The sequence below is a fragment of the Andrena cerasifolii genome, unplaced genomic scaffold (assembly GCF_050908995.1).
Source record: "Andrena cerasifolii isolate SP2316 unplaced genomic scaffold, iyAndCera1_principal scaffold0078, whole genome shotgun sequence".
Taxonomy (NCBI): Eukaryota; Metazoa; Arthropoda; class Insecta; order Hymenoptera; family Andrenidae; genus Andrena; species Andrena cerasifolii.
The window spans coordinates 46,786-66,557 of record NW_027484971.1 but is presented as its reverse complement, the minus strand read 5'-3'; the positions used below and the strand labels follow the sequence as shown (position 1 = coordinate 66,557).

General features: G+C 33.3%; 2 protein-coding genes across 2 annotated transcripts; both read right to left on the bottom strand.

Annotated features, from left to right (window-relative positions):
- Positions 1–15,166: 15,166 nt before the first annotated feature.
- LOC143378073 (putative RNA-binding protein EEED8.10) lies at positions 15,167–16,954 on the bottom strand. Its single transcript, XM_076829914.1, has 2 exons — positions 15,346–16,954; positions 15,167–15,240 (listed from the first exon to the last, which is right to left on the bottom strand). The coding sequence occupies exons 1-2, from the start codon at positions 16,952–16,954 to the stop codon at positions 15,167–15,169; spliced, it is 1,683 nt and encodes a 560-aa protein (XP_076686029.1).
- A 168-nt stretch (positions 16,955–17,122) lies between these two features.
- LOC143378072 (uncharacterized) lies at positions 17,123–19,183 on the bottom strand. Its single transcript, XM_076829913.1, has one exon. It carries the CDS (start codon positions 19,067–19,069, stop codon positions 17,123–17,125), a length of 1,947 nt encoding a protein of 648 aa, XP_076686028.1. The 5' UTR covers positions 19,070–19,183.
- Between the last annotated feature and the right edge of the window lie 589 nt (positions 19,184–19,772).

Here is a 19,772-nt window from a genome sequence, read left to right as displayed (position 1 = left end):
TTCAATATCGGTTTTTCAATATCGGTTCTAATATCGGATTCAATATCGGTTTCTCAATATCGGTTTTGCAATATCAGTTTTTCGATATAGGTTTTTCAATATCGGTTTTTCAATATCGGTTTTTCAATATCGGTTTTTCAATATCGGTTTTTCAATATCGGTTTTTCAATATCGATTTTTCAATATCAGTTTTTCGATGTAAGTTTTTCAATATTGGTTTTTCAATATCGGTTTTGCAATATCAGTTTTTCGATATAGGTTTTTCAATATCGGTTTTTCAATGTCGGTTTTTCAATATCAGTTTTTCAGTATTTGGTTTTCAATATCGGTTATTGAATATCGGTTCTAATATCGGATTCAATATCGGTTTCTCAATATCGGCTTTGCAATATCAGTTTTTCGATATAGGTTTTTCACTATTGGTTTTTCAATATCGGTTTTTCAATATCGGTTTTTCAATATCAGTTTTTCGATATCAGTTTTTCAATATTTGTTTTTCAATATCGGTTTTTCAATATCGGTTCTAATATCGGATTCAATATCGGTTTTTCAATATCGGTTTTGCAATATCAGTTTTCCGATGTAAGTTTTTCAATATTGGTTTTTCAATATCGGTTTTTCAATATCGGTTTTTCAATATCGGTTTTGCAATATCAGTTTTTCAATATCGGTTTTTCAATATCGGTTTTGCAATATCAGTTTTTCGATATCAGTTTTTCAATATTTGTTTTTCAATATCGGTTCTAATATCGGATTCAATATCGGTTTTTCAATATCGGTTTTGCAATATCAGTTTTTCGATATAGGTTTTTCAATATCGGCTTTTCAATATCGTTTTTGCAATATCGGTTTTTGAATATCGGTTCTAATATCGGATTCAATATCGGTTTTTGAATATCGGTTCTAATATCGGATTCAATATCGGTTTCTCAATATCGGTTTTGCAATATCAGTTTTTCGATATAGGTTTTTCAATATCGGTTTTTCAATATCGGTTTTTCAATATCGGTTTTTCAATATCGGTTTTTCAATATCAGTTTTTCGATGTAAGTTTTTCAATATTGGTTTTTCAATATCGGTTTTGCAATATCAGTTTTTCGATATAGGTTTTTCAATATCGGTTTTTCAATTTCGGTTTTTCAATATCAGTTTTTCAGTATTTGGTTTTCAATATCGGTTTTTCAATATCAGTTTTTCGATATCAGTTTTTCAATATTTGTTTTTCAATATCGGTTTTTCAATATCGGTTCTAATATCGGATTCAATATCGGTTTTTCAATATCGGTTTTGCAATATCAGTTTTTCGATATAGGTTTTTCAATATCGGTTTTTCAATGTCGGTTTTTCAATATCAGTTTTTCAGTATTTGGTTTTCAATATCGGTTATTGAATATCGGTTCTAATATCGGATTCAATATCGGTTTCTCAATATCGGCTTTGCAATATCAGTTTTTCGATATAGGTTTTTCACTATTGGTTTTTCAATATCGGTTTTTCAATATCGGTTTTTCAATATCAGTTTTTCGATATCAGTTTTTCAATATTTGTTTTTCAATATCGGTTTTTCAATATCGGTTCTAATATCGGATTCAATATCGGTTTTTCAATATCGGTTTTGCAATATCAGTTTTCCGATGTAAGTTTTTCAATATCGGTTTCTCAATATCGGCTTTGCAATATCAGTTTTTCGATATAGGTTTTTCACTATTGGTTTTTCAATATCGGTTTTTCAATATCGGTTTTTCAATATCAGTTTTTCGATATCAGTTTTTCAATATTTGTTTTTCAATATCGGTTTTTCAATATCGGTTCTAATATCGGATTCAATATCGGTTTTGGAATATCAGTTTTTCGATATAGGTTTTTCAATATCGGTTTTTCAATTTCGGTTTTATGATATCAGTTTTTCAATATTTGTTTTTCAATATCGGTTTTTCAACATCGGTTCTAATATCGGATTCAATATCGGTTTTTCAATATCGGTTCTAATATCGGATTCAATATCGGTTTTTCAATATCGGTTCTAATATCGGATTCAATATCGGTTTTTCAATATCGGTTCTAATATCGGATTCAATATCGGTTCTAATATCGGATTCAATATCGGTTTTAGAATATCGGTTCTAATATCGGATTCAATATCGGTTTTTCAATATCGGTTTTTCAATATTTGTTTTTCAATATCGGTTTTTCAATATCGGTTTTTCAATATCAGATTTTCGATATCAGTTTTTCAATATTTGTTTTTCAATATCGGTTTTTCAATATTTGTTTTTCAATATCGGTTTTTCAATATTTGTTTTTCAATATCGGATTCAATATCGGTTTTTGAATATCGGTTCTAATATCGGATTCAATATCGGTTTTTCAATATCGGTTCTAATATCGGATTCAATATCGGTTTTTCAATATCGGTTTTGCAATATCAGTTTTTCAATATTTGGTTTTCAATATCGGTTTTTCAATATCGGTTCTAATATCGGATTCAACATCGGTTTTTGAATATCGGTTCTAATATCGGATTCAATATCGGTTTTTCAATATCGGTTTTGCAATATCAGTTTTTCGATATCGGTTCTAATATCGGATTAAATATCGGTTTTTCAATATCGGTTTTGCAATATCAGTTTTTCGATATAGGTTTTTCAATATCGGTTTTTCAATATCGGTTCTAATATCGGATTCAATATCGGTTTTTCAATATCGGTTTTGCAATATCAGTTTTTGAATATTTGGTTTTCAATATCGGTTTTTGAATATCGGTTCTAATATCGGATTCAATATCGGATTTTGAATATCGGTTCTAATATCGGATTCAATATCGGTTCTAATATCGGATTCAATATCGGTTTTTGAATATCGGTTCTAATATCGGAATCAATATCGGTTTTTCAATATCGGTTTTGCAATATCAGTTTTTCGGTATAGGTTTATCAATATCGGTTTCTCAATATCGGTTTTTCAATATCGGTTCTAATATCGGATTCAATATCGGTTTTTCAATATCGGTTTTGCAATATCAGTTTTTGAATATTTGGTTTTCAATATCGGTTTTTGAATATCGGTTCTAATATCGGATTCAATATCGGTTTTTCAATATCGGTTTTGCAATATCAGTTTTTCGATATCGGTTCTAATATCGGATTAAATATCGGTTTTTCAATATCGGTTTTGCAATATCAGTTTTTCGATATAGGTTTTTCAATATCGGTTTTTCAATATCGGTTCTAATATCGGATTCAATATCGGTTTTTGAATATCGGTTCTAATATCGGAATCAATATCGGTTTTTCAATATCGGTTTTGCAATATCAGTTTTTCGGTATAGGTTTATCAATATCGGTTTCTCAATATCGGTTTTTCAATATTTGTTTTTCAATATCGGTTTTTCAATATCGGTTTTTCAATATCAGATTTTCGATATCAGTTTTTCAATATTTGTTTTTCAATATCGGTTTTTCAATATTTGTTTTTCAATATCGGTTTTTCAATATTTGTTTTTCAATATCGGTTTTTCAATATTTGTTTTTCAATATCGGTTTTTCAATATTTGTTTTTCAATATCGGTTTTTGAATATCGGTTCTAATATCGGATTCAATATCGGTTTTTGAATATCGGTTCTAATATCGGATTCAATATCGGTTTTTCAATATCGGTTCTAATATCGGATTCAATATCGGTTTTTCAATATCGGTTTTGCAATATCAGTTTTTCAATATCGGTTTTTCAATATCGGTTTTTCAATATCGGTTCTAATATCGGATTCAATATCGGTTTTTCAATATCGGTTTTGCAATATCAGTTTTTCGATATCGGTTCTAATATCGGATTAAATATCGGTTTTTCAATATCGGTTTTGCAATATCAGTTTTTCGATATAGGTTTTTCAATATCGGTTTTTCAATATCGGTTCTAATATCGGATTCAATATCGGTTTTTCAATATCGGTTTTGCAATATCAGTTTTTGAATATTTGGTTTTCAATATCGGTTTTTGAATATCGGTTCTAATATCGGATTCAATATCGGATTTTGAATATCGGTTCTAATATCGGATTCAATATCGGTTCTAATATCGGATTCAATATCGGTTTTTGAATATCGGTTCTAATATCGGAATCAATATCGGTTTTTCAATATCGGTTTTGCAATATCAGTTTTTCGGTATAGGTTTATCAATATCGGTTTCTCAATATCGGTTTTTCAATATCGGTTCTAATATCGGATTCAATATCGGTTTTTCAATATCGGTTTTGCAATATCAGTTTTTGAATATTTGGTTTTCAATATCGGTTTTTGAATATCGGTTCTAATATCGGATTCAATATCGGTTTTTCAATATCGGTTTTGCAATATCAGTTTTTCGATATCGGTTCTAATATCGGATTAAATATCGGTTTTTCAATATCGGTTTTGCAATATCAGTTTTTCGATATAGGTTTTTCAATATCGGTTTTTCAATATCGGTTCTAATATCGGATTCAATATCGGTTTTTGAATATCGGTTCTAATATCGGAATCAATATCGGTTTTTCAATATCGGTTTTGCAATATCAGTTTTTCGGTATAGGTTTATCAATATCGGTTTCTCAATATCGGTTTTTCAATATTTGTTTTTCAATATCGGTTTTTCAATATCGGATTTTCAAGATCGGTTTTTCAATATCAGTTTTTCGATATCAGTTTTTCAATATCGGTTTTTCAATATTTGTTTTTCAATATCGGTTTTTCAATATTTGTTTTTCAATATCGGTTTTTCAATATTTGTTTTTCAATATCGGTTTTTCAATATCGGTTCTAATATCGGATTCAATATCGGTTTTTGAATATCGGTTCTAATATCGGATTCAATATCGGTTTTTCAATATCGGTTCTAATATCGGATTCAATATCGGTTTTTCAATATCGGTTTTGCAATATCAGTTTTTCAATATCGGTTTTTCAATATCGGTTTTTCAATATCGGTTCTAATATCGGATTCAATATCGGTTTTTCAATATCGGTTTTGCAATATCAGTTTTTGAATATTTGGTTTTCAATATCGGTTTTTGAATATCGGTTCTAATATCGGATTCAATATCGGATTTTGAATATCGGTTCTAATATCGGATTCAATATCGGTTCTAATATCGGATTCAATATCGGTTTTTGAATATCGGTTCTAATATCGGAATCAATATCGGTTTTTCAATATCGGTTTTGCAATATCAGTTTTTCGGTATAGGTTTATCAATATCGGTTTCTCAATATCGGTTTTTCAATATCGGTTCTAATATCGGATTCAATATCGGTTTTTCAATATCGGTTTTGCAATATCAGTTTTTGAATATTTGGTTTTCAATATCGGTTTTTGAATATCGGTTCTAATATCGGATTCAATATCGGTTTTTCAATATCGGTTTTGCAATATCAGTTTTTCGATATCGGTTCTAATATCGGATTAAATATCGGTTTTTCAATATCGGTTTTGCAATATCAGTTTTTCGATATAGGTTTTTCAATATCGGTTTTTCAATATCGGTTCTAATATCGGATTCAATATCGGTTTTTGAATATCGGTTCTAATATCGGAATCAATATCGGTTTTTCAATATCGGTTTTGCAATATCAGTTTTTCGGTATAGGTTTATCAATATCGGTTTCTCAATATCGGTTTTTCAATATTTGTTTTTCAATATCGGTTTTTCAATATCGGTTTTTCAATATCAGATTTTCGATATCAGTTTTTCAATATTTGTTTTTCAATATCGGTTTTTCAATATTTGTTTTTCAATATCGGTTTTTCAATATTTGTTTTTCAATATCGGTTTTTCAATATTTGTTTTTCAATATCGGTTTTTCAATATTTGTTTTTCAATATCGGTTTTTGAATATCGGTTCTAATATCGGATTCAATATCGGTTTTTGAATATCGGTTCTAATATCGGATTCAATATCGGTTTTTCAATATCGGTTCTAATATCGGATTCAATATCGGTTTTTCAATATCGGTTTTGCAATATCAGTTTTTCAATATCGGTTTTTCAATATCGGTTTTGCAATATCAGTTTTTCGATATCAGTTTTTCAATATTTGTTTTTCAATATCGGTTCTAATATCGGATTCAATATCGGTTTTGGAATATCGGTTCTAATATCGGATTCAATATCGGTTTTTCAATATCGGTTCTAATATCGGATTCAATATCGGTTTTTCAATATCGGTTTTGCAATATCAGTTTTTCGATATAGGTTTTGCAATATCGGTTTTTCAATATCGGTTTTTCAATATCAGTTTTTCAATATTTGGTTTTCAATATCGGTTTTTGAATATCGGTTCTAATATCGGATTAAATATCGGTTTTCAATATTTGTTTTTCAATATCGGTTTCTCAATATCGGTTTTTAAATATCATTTTTTCAACATCGGTTTTGCAATATCAGTTTTTCAATATTTGGTTTTCAATATCGGTTTTTCAATATCGGTTCTAATATCGGATTCAACATCGGTTTTTGAATATCGGTTCTAATATCGGATTCAATATCGGTTTTTCAATATCGGTCTTGCAATATCAGTTTTTCGATATCGGTTCTAATATCGGATTAAATATCGATTTTTCAATATCGGTTTTGCAATATCAGTTTTTCGATATAGGTTTTTCAATATCGGTTTTTCAATATCGGTTCTAATATCGGATTCAATATCGGTTTTTCAATATCGGTTTTGCAATATCAGTTTTTCAATATTTGGTTTTCAATATCGGTTTTTGAATATCGGTTCTAATATCGGATTCAATATCGGTTTTTGAATATCGGTTCTAATATCGGATTCAATATCGGTTTTTCAATATCGGTTTTGCAATATCAGTTTTTGAATATTTGGTTTTCAATATCGGTTTTTGAATATCGGTTCTAATATCGGATTCAATATCGGTTTTTCAATATCGGTTTTGCAATATCAGTTTTTCGATATCGGTTCTAATATCGGATTAAATATCGGTTTTACAATATCGGTTTTGCAATATCAGTTTTTCGATATAGGTTTTTCAATATCGGTTTTTCAATATCGGTTCTAATATCGGATTCAATATCGGTTTCTCAATATCGGCTTTGCAATATCAGTTTTTCGATATAGGTTTTTCAATATTGGTTTTTCAATATCGGTTTTTCAATATCGGTTCTAATATCGGATTCAATATCGGTTTTTGAATATCGGTTCTAATATCGGATTCAATAACGGTTTCTCAATATCGGTTTTGCAATATCAGTTTTTCGATATAGGTTTTTCAATATCGGTTTTTCAATATCGGTTTTTCAATATCGGTTTTTCAATATCGGCTTTTCAATATCGTTTTTGCAATATCGGTTTTTGAATATCGGTTCTAATATCGGATTCAATATCGGTTTTTGAATATCGGATCTAATATCGGATTCAATATCGGTTTCTCAATATCGGTTTGGCAATATCAGTTTTTCGATATAGGTTTTTCAATATCGGTTTTTCAATATCGGTTTTTCAATATCGGTTTTTCAATATCGGTTTTTCAATATCGGTTTTTCAATATCGGATTTTCAATATCGGTTTTTCAATATCAGTTTTTCGATGTAAGTTTTTCAATATTGGTTTTTCAATATCGGTTTTGCAATATCAGTTTTTCGATATAGGTTTTTCAATATCGGTTTTTCAATGTCGGTTTTTCAATATCAGTTTTTCAGTATTTGGTTTTCAATATCGGTTTTTCAATATCGGTTCTAATATCGGATTCAATATCGGTTTTTGAATATCGGTTCTAATATCGGATTCAATATCGGTTTTTCAATATCGGTTCTAATATCGGATTCAATATCGGTTTTTCAATATCGGTTTTGCAATATCAGTTTTTCAATATCGGTTTTTCAATATCGGTTTTGCAATATCAGTTTTTCGATATCAGTTTTTCAATATTTGTTTTTCAATATCGGTTCTAATATCGGATTCAATATCGGTTTTGGAATATCGGTTCTAATATCGGATTCAATATCGGTTTTTCAATATCGGTTCTAATATCGGATTCAATATCGGTTTTTCAATATCGGTTTTGCAATATCAGTTTTACGATATAGGTTTTGCAATATCGGTTTTTCAATATCGGTTTTTCAATATCAGTTTTTCAATATTTGGTTTTCAATATCGGTTTTTGAATATCGGTTCTAATATCGGATTAAATATCGGTTTTCAATATTTGTTTTTCAATATCGGTTTCTCAATATCGGTTTTTAAATATCATTTTTTCAACATCGGTTTTGCAATATCAGTTTTTCAATATTTGGTTTTCAATATCGGTTTTTCAATATCGGTTCTAATATCGGATTCAACATCGGTTTTTGAATATCGGTTCTAATATCGGATTCAATATCGGTTTTTCAATATCGGTTTTGCAATATCAGTTTTTCGATATCGGTTCTAATATCGGATTAAATATCGATTTTTCAATATCGGTTTTGCAATATCAGTTTTTCGATATAGGTTTTTCAATATCGGTTTTTCAATATCGGTTCTAATATCGGATTCAATATCGGTTTTTCAATATCGGTTTTGCAATATCAGTTTTTCAATATTTGGTTTTCAATATCGGTTTTTGAATATCGGTTCTAATATCGGATTCAATATCGGTTTTTGAATATCGGTTCTAATATCGGATTCAATATCGGTTTTTCAATATCGGTTTTGCAATATCAGTTTTTGAATATTTGGTTTTCAATATCGGTTTTTGAATATCGGTTCTAATATCGGATTCAATATCGGTTTTTCAATATCGGTTTTGCAATATCAGTTTTTCGATATCGGTTCTAATATCGGATTAAATATCGGTTTTACAATATCGGTTTTGCAATATCAGTTTTTCGATATAGGTTTTTCAATATCGGTTTTTCAATATCGGTTCTAATATCGGATTCAATATCGGTTTCTCAATATCGGCTTTGCAATATCAGTTTTTCGATATAGGTTTTTCAATATTGGTTTTTCAATATCGGTTTTTCAATATCGGTTCTAATATCGGATTCAATATCGGTTTTTGAATATCGGATCTAATATCGGATTCAATATCGGTTTCTCAATATCGGTTTGGCAATATCAGTTTTTCGATATAGGTTTTTCAATATCGGTTTTTCAATATCGGTTTTTCAATATCGGTTTTTCAATATCGGTTTTTCAATATCGGTTTTTCAATATCGGATTTTCAATATCGGTTTTTCAATATCAGTTTTTCGATGTAAGTTTTTCAATATTGGTTTTTCAATATCGGTTTTGCAATATCAGTTTTTCGATATAGGTTTTTCAATATCGGTTTTTCAATGTCGGTTTTTCAATATCAGTTTTTCAGTATTTGGTTTTCAATATCGGTTTTTCAATATCGGTTCTAATATCGGATTCAATATCGGTTTTTGAATATCGGTTCTAATATCGGATTCAATATCGGTTTCTCAATATCGGTTTTGCAATATCAGTTTTTCAATATCGGTTTTTCAATATCGGTTTTTCAATATCGGTTTTTCAATATCGGTTTTTCAATATCGGTTTTTCAATATCGGATTTTCAATATCGGTTTTTCAATATCAGTTTTTCGATATCAGTTTTTCAATATTGGTTTTTCAATATCGGTTTTTCAATATCGGTTTTTGAATATCGGTTTTTGAATATCGGTTCTAATATCGGATTCAATATCGGTTTTTCAATATCGGTTCTAATATCGGATTCAATATCGGTTTTTCAATATCGGTTTTGCAATATCAGTTTTTCGATGTAAGTTTTTCAATATTGGTTTTTCAATATCGGTTTTGCAATATCAGTTTTTCGATATAGGTTTTTCAATATCGGTTTTTCAATATCGGTTTTTCGATATCAGTTTTTCAATATTGGTTTTTCAATATCGGTTTTTCAATATCGGTTCTAATATCGGATTCAATATCGGTTTCTCAATATCGGTTTTGCAATATCAGTTTTTCGATATAGGTTTTTCAATATCGGTTTTTCAATATCGGTTTTTCAATATCGGTTTTTCAATATCGGTTTTTCAATATCGGTTTTTCAATATCGGTTTTTCAATATCAGTTTTTCGATGTAAGTTTTTCAATATTGGTTTTTCAATATCGGTTTTGCAATATCAGTTTTTCGATATAGGTTTTTCAATATCGGTTTTTCAATGTCGGTTTTTCAATATCAGTTTTTCAGTATTTGGTTTTCAATATCGGTTATTGAATATCGGTTCTAATATCGGATTCAATATCGGTTTCTCAATATCGGCTTTGCAATATCAGTTTTTCGATATAGGTTTTTCACTATTGGTTTTTCAATATCGGTTTTTCAATATCGGTTTTTCAATATCAGTTTTTCGATATCAGTTTTTCAATATTTGTTTTTCAATATCGGTTTTTCAATATCGGTTCTAATATCGGATTCAATATCGGTTTTTCAATATCGGTTTTGCAATATCAGTTTTCCGATGTAAGTTTTTCAATATTGGTTTTTCAATATCGGTTTTTCAATATCGGTTTTTCAATATCGGTTTTGCAATATCAGTTTTTCAATATCGGTTTTTCAATATCGGTTTTGCAATATCAGTTTTTCAGTATTTGGTTTTCAATATCGGTTATTGAATATCGGTTCTAATATCGGATTCAATATCGGTTTTTCAATATCGGTTTTGCAATATCAGTTTTTCGATATAGGTTTTTCAATATCGGCTTTTCAATATCGTTTTTGCAATATCGGTTTTTGAATATCGGTTCTAATATCGGATTCAATATCGGTTTTTGAATATCGGTTCTAATATCGGATTCAATATCGGTTTCTCAATATCGGTTTTGCAATATCAGTTTTTCGATATAGGTTTTTCAATATCGGTTTTTCAATATCGGTTTTTCAATATCGGTTTTTCAATATCGGTTTTTCAATATCGGTTTTTCAATATCAGTTTTTCGATGTAAGTGTTTCAATATTGGTTTTTCAATATCGGTTTTGCAATATCAGTTTTTCGATATAGGTTTTTCAATATCGGTTTTTCAATTTCGGTTTTTCAATATCAGTTTTTCAGTATTTGGTTTTCAATATCGGTTTTTCAATATCAGTTTTTCGATATCAGTTTTTCAATATTTGTTTTTCAATATCGGTTTTTCAATATCGGTTCTAATATCGGATTCAATATCGGTTTTTCAATATCGGTTTTGCAATATCAGTTTTTCGATATAGGTTTTTCAATATCGGTTTTTCAATGTCGGTTTTTCAATATCAGTTTTTCAGTATTTGGTTTTCAATATCGGTTATTGAATATCGGCTCTAATATCGGATTCAATATCGGTTTCTCAATATCGGCTTTGCAATATCAGTTTTTCGATATAGGTTTTTCACTATTGGTTTTTCAATATCGGTTTTTCAATATCGGTTTTTCAATATCAGTTTTTCGATATCAGTTTTTCAATATTTGTTTTTCAATATCGGTTTTTCAATATCGGTTCTAATATCGGATTCAATATCGGTTTTTCAATATCGGTTTTGCAATATCAGTTTTCCGATGTAAGTTTTTCAATATCGGTTTCTCAATATCGGCTTTGCAATATCAGTTTTTCGATATAGGTTTTTCACTATTGGTTTTTCAATATCGGTTTTTCAATATCGGTTTTTCAATATCAGTTTTTCGATATCAGTTTTTCAATATTTGTTTTTCAATATCGGTTTTTCAATATCAGTTTTTCGATGTAAGTTTTTCAATATTGGTTTTTCAATATCGGTTTTGCAATATCAGTTTTTCGATATAGGTTTTTCAATATCGGTTTTTCAATGTCGGTTTTTCAATATCAGTTTTTCAGTATTTGGTTTTCAATATCGGTTATTGAATATCGGTTCTAATATCGGATTCAATATCGGTTTCTCAATATCGGCTTTGCAATATCAGTTTTTTGATATAGGTTTTTCACTATTGGTTTTTCAATATCGGTTTTTCAATATCGGTTTTTCAATATCAGTTTTTCGATATCAGTTTTTCAATATTTGTTTTTCAATATCGGTTTTTCAATATCGGTTCTAATATCGGATTCAATATCGGTTTTTCAATATCGGTTTTGCAATATCAGTTTTCCGATGTAAGTTTTTCAATATTGGTTTTTCAATATCGGTTTTTCAATATCGGTTTTGCAATATCAGTTTTTCAATATCGGTTTTTCAATATCGGTTTTGCAATATCAGTTTTTCAGTATTTGGTTTTCAATATCGGTTATTGAATATCGGTTCTAATATCGGATTCAATATCGGTTTTTCAATATCGGTTTTGCAATATCAGTTTTTCGATATAGGTTTTTCAATATCGGCTTTTCAATATCGTTTTTGCAATATCGGTTTTTGAATATCGGTTCTAATATCGGATTCAATATCGGTTTCTCAATATCGGTTTTGCAATATCAGTTTTTCAATATCGGTTTTTCAATATCGGTTTTTCAATATCGGTTTTTCAATATCGGTTTTTCAATATCGGTTTTTCAATATCGGATTTTCAATATCGGTTTTTCAATATCAGTTTTTCGATATCAGTTTTTCAATATTGGTTTTTCAATATCGGTTTTTCAATATCGGTTTTTGAATATCGGTTCTAATATCGGATTCAATATCGGTTTTTCAATATCGGTTCTAATATCGGATTCAATATCGGTTTTTCAATATCGGTTTTGCAATATCAGTTTTTCGATGTAAGTTTTTCAATATTGGTTTTTCAATATCGGTTTTGCAATATCAGTTTTTCGATATAGGTTTTTCAATATCGGTTTTTCAATATCGGTTTTTCGATATCAGTTTTTCAATATTGGTTTTTCAATATCGGTTTTTCAATATCGGTTCTAATATCGGATTCAATATCGGTTTCTCAATATCGGTTTTGCAATATCAGTTTTTCGATATAGGTTTTTCAATATCGGTTTTTCAATATCGGTTTTTCAATATCGGTTTTTCAATATCGGTTTTTCAATATCGGTTTTTCAATATCGGTTTTTCAATATCAGTTTTTCGATGTAAGTTTTTCAATATTGGTTTTTCAATATCGGTTTTGCAATATCAGTTTTTCGATATAGGTTTTTCAATATCGGTTTTTCAATGTCGGTTTTTCAATATCAGTTTTTCAGTATTTGGTTTTCAATATCGGTTATTGAATATCGGTTCTAATATCGGATTCAATATCGGTTTCTCAATATCGGCTTTGCAATATCAGTTTTTCGATATAGGTTTTTCACTATTGGTTTTTCAATATCGGTTTTTCAATATCGGTTTTTCAATATCAGTTTTTCGATATCAGTTTTTCAATATTTGTTTTTCAATATCGGTTTTTCAATATCGGTTCTAATATCGTGTTACGTGCCGCGGCCTTTTTAGTGTTCGAGCGGCACGATTTTTAGACGCAATATCGATTAGGGGTATCCCACAGTCGTTAGACTATCAATTATTGCTGGATTGAGTTTATGATTTAGAAAAAGCAAGGAGGCTCGCCGCAGTCGTAACAGTCGATTCTTTTAGTTGATAATTATTTAGGTACCTTCTCAGAAGGAGAAGGGGTAGATTTTGGGATCGTTGGTGCTCTAGTCCCGTACGGGTCTTTTCAATGGAATCAGATAGGTAATTGATGAGTAGAATTTAATAGTAAATAAAGTTTTAATGATTAAATAATGAATGGATGTAAAACATTTAACAGAACTGAATATGAACAAATCAATCAATAATTTAGAAAGAATAGACGTTTGTGAAATCGGTATAATTCCTGACTAGGGGAATCCCACAGTCGTTTGACTGTCAGAAATTATCGTTAGGTACGAATTAATTATAACGGTGTATTTTCGTGTACAAAAAGAGATAAGATGTGCAACTCACCAGACAGTCACAATAATCTAATTGACAATATGCTTTAAATTTGCTTTTTAAGTTTTGGAAAACTTTCTGGATCGCTGATAAACCTGAATCAGAAAGAAGGATTAGACGCGAAAACACACACACACACTTAGTTATCGTTTTGAATTATGAAATGAAACTGAATAATAATAATTTTAACTAGTAGATACAATAAAAATTTGGATTAAATCGTTAACAGAATAAATAGTTTCGAAGTTATTAGAATATTTGTTTCGCAAAGTCGAGTCTTTCACGCGGTTACACAGTAGACCGGAGAACTCTAGCTCTAAAACACTTGCGGACCCCAATGACACGCACCTCACGATTTATCGTCACAGAGTGCCGCAGCTTCACGCTCTCGGCAGCGGCCAGGGTGGGTCCGCGTCGAAAAAGCTTACGCTGCATCTTATCGCTTGACCATGCATGGGCCCCTCCACTTAGCGAGGCGGGGTGTATGTGTGTTTGCTCACATCCATCCGTCATACTCTCTTGATTCAAATACACGATCGAGAAAATTATATTAACTGTATTTGCGGAGCATATGTACGCACTATAAACCATGACATCAACACGGTACAATTTCACATAGCTGAAGGCCTTTTCCTCATCATACATAAATTTATATACACAATTTCTGACTAGGGGAATCCCACAGTCGGTTGACTATCAGAAATTGTGATAGGGGTCTAAAAGAACAATTCCTAACTAATTAACGATCCACGAAACGTGCGACAAAACCGTGGGAAGGCGTCGTTCCCTGCATCGGTGACCGGATGTAAAGTATACGATTCCGTCAATCTTCCAAGAAGGAACCCAGTGTGCTCATTCCTGATGTAGCCGTTACTGATTATGTTACAATGTTTAGCGCGACGGTCAGGGGTGCGCTCAACGAGGGCTTTCCCACAATGCTGCAAGGCATTGTTGAACCACACTCCTGCCGCTTACACAGAGCGAATTCGGTACAGCAAGAGAGCCACTGGGTCTTTCGGAGCGCGACTTTCTGGTGAGAACGCCGCTGCGTCAGCACCGCCTTATCCTTATCACGGGACGGCAATATGTCGAGGCGACGATGCTTCGAAGAAGGGGTTCCGATTTTACTAATTTATTATTAACTAACTAGGCGGGAGTATGATCAACGAGGGATTTCCCATAACGCTAGGCGTTGTTGATGCATACCCCGTCTTAAAAAGAGAAATTTTTCGTTCCGAACGTAACATCCCTCCCTCCTTGGAATCATCGTCGTCCCCGACGATGTATACTGAAGGTATAAGTACAGTAGCGCTTATGGACGTATGTGCTCAGGTTGCATTGGACTAGGGAAATCCCATAATGTTTGCACATTGTCGCAATGCAATCCTGTTACAATTTAGATGGGTCTAAATAGGGGCTCGTACATCAGGTCGTAGGTAACATGTAGAAAATGGTTGCGTTTGTACTTTGTGGATCGCGTAATCTGGGTACCTCCGATGTATAAATGTATTGGCTCGGTCCTGTGAGCCCTTGTCACTACCTCGTAGGCGCAAGTTAGTACCGGTTTGCCGATGTTTTGGCACCTCTCTACGTCGACTATGGCTATTTCAGGGCACTGCCGCAGCATACCGCATATGTCCTCGTCGGAGATGCCTTGATTCTCCCTACAGTGTACCTCCACCAAGCCCTTGAGGAACTGCAGGAACCACCCTCCGACGCTGGGATGCATGTTGTTGGCACTCAGGATCCGGAGTTTCTGCATTTGTCGCAGCGGTTCCAGGGTGAATTCTCCCTTGATATTTGTGCAACCACTGATGTTTAAGGACGTTACATCCTGCATATGCAGTGCAATTTCCGAAACGAGGCCGGAGGCTACCCATCCGCAAAACGTGAGGCTTAGGCTGGTCACATTTTTGTACCTGCAGGGGAAAGAAACTGCCATCTCCACTGGCCCCAGCTCCAGTTCAACAAACTCTCCCCTCTCGGCTGCTTCATTGTCCTCCTCCATTTCTATTTCAGGAACAGACTCTTTAAAGGAGCAAAAATGAAACTTGATTATTGTTAAAGTGGCGTGGAGGTTAATATTGTCAATTAACACTTGTAGAATGGTGTGATCTATTAGGCCATCGCATTTGCTTATGTCTAGATACTCCAGGCTCGTTAATTCCTGAAGCATTTTCGATAAGATTTCAGGTTTTAATATTATACAGTCGTGGAGAGTAAGCTGTTGGAGATCTTTGGTTATGGCTAACAAGGATCTACCGGTAATATCTGTCCCCAGTGCGCAGAACGATCTCAAGTGTCTGGCAGATTCCAGCACATTGAACAGCCCTGGGTCCACTGGTCCGTCGCATTTCCCTAGTTTAAGGCAGGTCAGTCGTGGTGCTGGAGGTTCCATTTCCCTCAATGCCGACGGTCTTATAGTTACCGCGGTTAAGTCCAAAGACTCCAAACCAGGACAGTTTTTAATCGCAATAGCCATTACCTGTGGTTTCAAATTTTTAGCCAAGCTTTCTTCACTTATACCTATACTCTTCAGACAAGCGCCCACCCTCATCATCAACCAGTGGAAGGAATTAGTTGTTATCAATTTCCCTTCCCACGCGTTCGGCCAACACCAGTTGTTGAGGTCAATATGACGCATATGGTGATAGGAGGCAAGGCTACCTTGGCGCCATCGTCGGGAAACCATTTCCAAGCGACCCCGATCTGCGAATGGCAAATAGCTGGCAATTTTTGCAATACATTCCGTTGGTAGGGGAATTTTGTCGCTTAAGTCAATTCCCGGAAATGGAGTCACATCGGGTCGTGGGGGAATTAACTTTGAGCTGTGCCATGAATCGGCCATCAGCACCCTCAATTTCCTTTTGTGGCATATTATTCCGACGTCCGCCGCAGCCAAGGCCTTCCTTGTTCCGTCCAGAGTTGCGAACGTTAGGAATGCGCAGTTTCCCGTTGTTTTCCTCATTACCACCGCATGCTCGACACCATAAGGGCGAAATACCTCGAGCAGCTTCTCCTTTTTTGTATATGGAGACAAACGGCTGACAAACAATCGCCGTTCCGCGGAGTTTTGTTGCCACTGACTGGACGATGCCATTTCGCTATACACTACAGACAGTTAAACACAAGCAAGATTAAATTATGAAATAATAAAATCATTATCAAAGGAGCAGAAGAACAATAGAAGAGTTATAACTAACAACAATTTCTGACTAGGGGATTCCCATAGTCCTTAGACTGTCAGGGTTAGTTGTTATACATATTGCTAGCAATTTATCATTGCCCTCTGAATAGGCAATGGTGGTCTGTTTTGCGAGGTATTTGATTCTTGTAATGGTATTGGTGCTGGTTGGCTGGTTGAAGCTTCCTCTGGTTCGTGGTTCGAGTCACGTTTCCTTAGGAATCGTATCCTGCATAAGGTCTTCAGGGGGTTCCAAAAATGGTAAATCATCAATCCTATTACGATTACGGCCTGTACCGCTATTGATCCGTACGTCAATGACAAATGTGATTTCCTTGCTCGATGATGTTCTCCAATTTCCTCTATTTGGGCTTCAATTTCATACAACGAATCAGATGTGCGTTCTAATTTATTAATGTCATTTGAAAATAGATTCTCTGTGGTGTGTTTCTCTTTGGAGTACCGATAGATTTCAGGTGATATCAAGCTAATGTTCAGTAATAGATTGGGAATGTAGTAATAGGAATCCTTGCTTAAGTACGTTTTTGATCCTAGCAAGGTATGATATCGTGTTTTTGCAAAACATTCCGGATGTATTTCCAAGATTCCTGTTCCAACTATGGTGGTGTGAGTATTCTTCTGTCGACCGCATAGGATTTGCATCGGTTCCGGTTGTTCAAATGAATATAACCATCCGCCAAGCGTAGTTAATTTTCGCCAGGAAGGTATATGATAGGGCATGATTCTAATATTACACAAGCGTAAGAATTTCGGATCTGGTTGAAGTAATAGAGAAGTTTCGCATGTTCTGTGAGCTATGTCTTGCAATGGGACGTCCTGTGGGCAAATGTAGTAATGCCATGCCCAGGTGCAGGAATCTATGAATGCATTATCTGATCCGAAGAATTTGGAGTGGTCAGTGCTTATACCTAAATATGGAAATTCCGGTAAGATGAAAGCCGAAATTGCAGTTCTATTACTACTTCCTACATCGCCAGAACTATTAATGTACTGAGGAATTGGTAATACGTGTAGTTTGTACAGGTCGTATTCAATCCGATTTACTAATGGTATCTGTACTGTTACGACTATTTTTCCTGTTATATACTTTAGGTTGACACGAGATATCTTGACGAGATCCTCGATTCGTTGATGGTCCCTCGGTATTGGAAGTTCATAATCGACCATTGAGTTATGTATTTCATTTATTATTGTTTTGAAACTAGATCCGCTCAGTAATGATGGGTGTAATTTTCCGTTGCGTGCAGTGCTCAAAGCCGTGATAAAACGTTGCGTGGTAGTAATGTAATGATTTAGAGAGGTTTCAACAGATGCTGAATATTGACTCATTGCTACGCTGTAGTTCAAGGCCAACTGTTTATCCACTTGCAGTACTAAATCCAAAATCTTTTGTCTATTAGTTTTTACTTCTGCTGCAACTCGGTTGAAGGTTTTATGAACATTATGGAGGTCACTTATGATTATATGTGTTTGATTTTTGACAAGTTGGGTGATTTTTCTCTGATCAGCATATATCTTATCTATTTCCTTGTTAATGTATTCAGAATCGTCACTGTCTAAAGTTCCAAATAGGGCGTGGCTAATTGAACCTATGAATCCGAAAGGTGCATTCCTGCGTGTAATAGCTTTAGGCAAATTATGTGATTCATATTCTGGCCTCTTAATTTCCATGCTCAATTCCATTAGTTCCTTCTGTAGTTCCGATGCTTCTCGCACTCTATCTGTTAAGTACTTTGTTCGTAAATAAGAATCACATGGTATCGTGGTTGGAAATTCAGTGCAGTGGCGACGAGTTTGTTCAATGTTCCCGGCTTCATATGGGAATTCTGCTACTACTTTATCTATATCTATAACTATTATGAATCGCCAATCAGCCCTTTGAAATCTAATCGCGTTGATTTTTTCGAAGTATAAACCCGGGTTCAAATCCGTACGTGTCAGTCTGTATAGTTCCTGGGTCCGCGCGGTATGTTGCAGAGCAAGTAAGATTATCAGTCGGGTCAGTGTCATCCTTCTTCCTGAATCAGTCAAATCAATCAGGACTCCAATTTAATTGTAATTTATCGACATGTTTGGTGAGCATTTTACCAGCTTCATCCCTTAACAACACATTATTGCCTTCCAATATCCCAATAATCTTATATGGTCCGTGATAACGCTTGGCGAATTTTCCCCTTTTTGGTTCTACTAAAACACGTACCATATCCCCTATTTTGCCTTTGAAGGGTCGGGCGTTCCTATCATAGTACACTTTTGATCTTTCCTTTGCCTGAACTAAATTTTGTCCTGCTATTACTTGCATTTCTGAAAGTCGCGTTATTAAATCATGTAAATAGGAATTGTACGTGACTAAATTCTCGTCGTTCGGGAAGGAACTTGGGCAACGCGCAAGTTTGCCAAAAACTAATTCATACGGAGTAAAATTGGTAGCTTCGTGAACAGATGTGTTATAAGAAAACATAGCGAAGGGTACTAATCTATCCCAATCATCAAAATCATTCATATAATGGCTAATATATTCGGTTAACACTATGTGACTTCTTTCTAATGCGCCATTAGTTTGGGGTCTGTAACCAGATGTAGTGACATGTTGAATTTTGAAGATTTTTGCTAAGTTCCGAATTATCTTATTAATGAAACTAGTCCCTTTGTCCGTTAGTATTGCGCGTGGCGTTCCATACTGCAATATAAGGTTAGTAACCAGTGCGTGAGC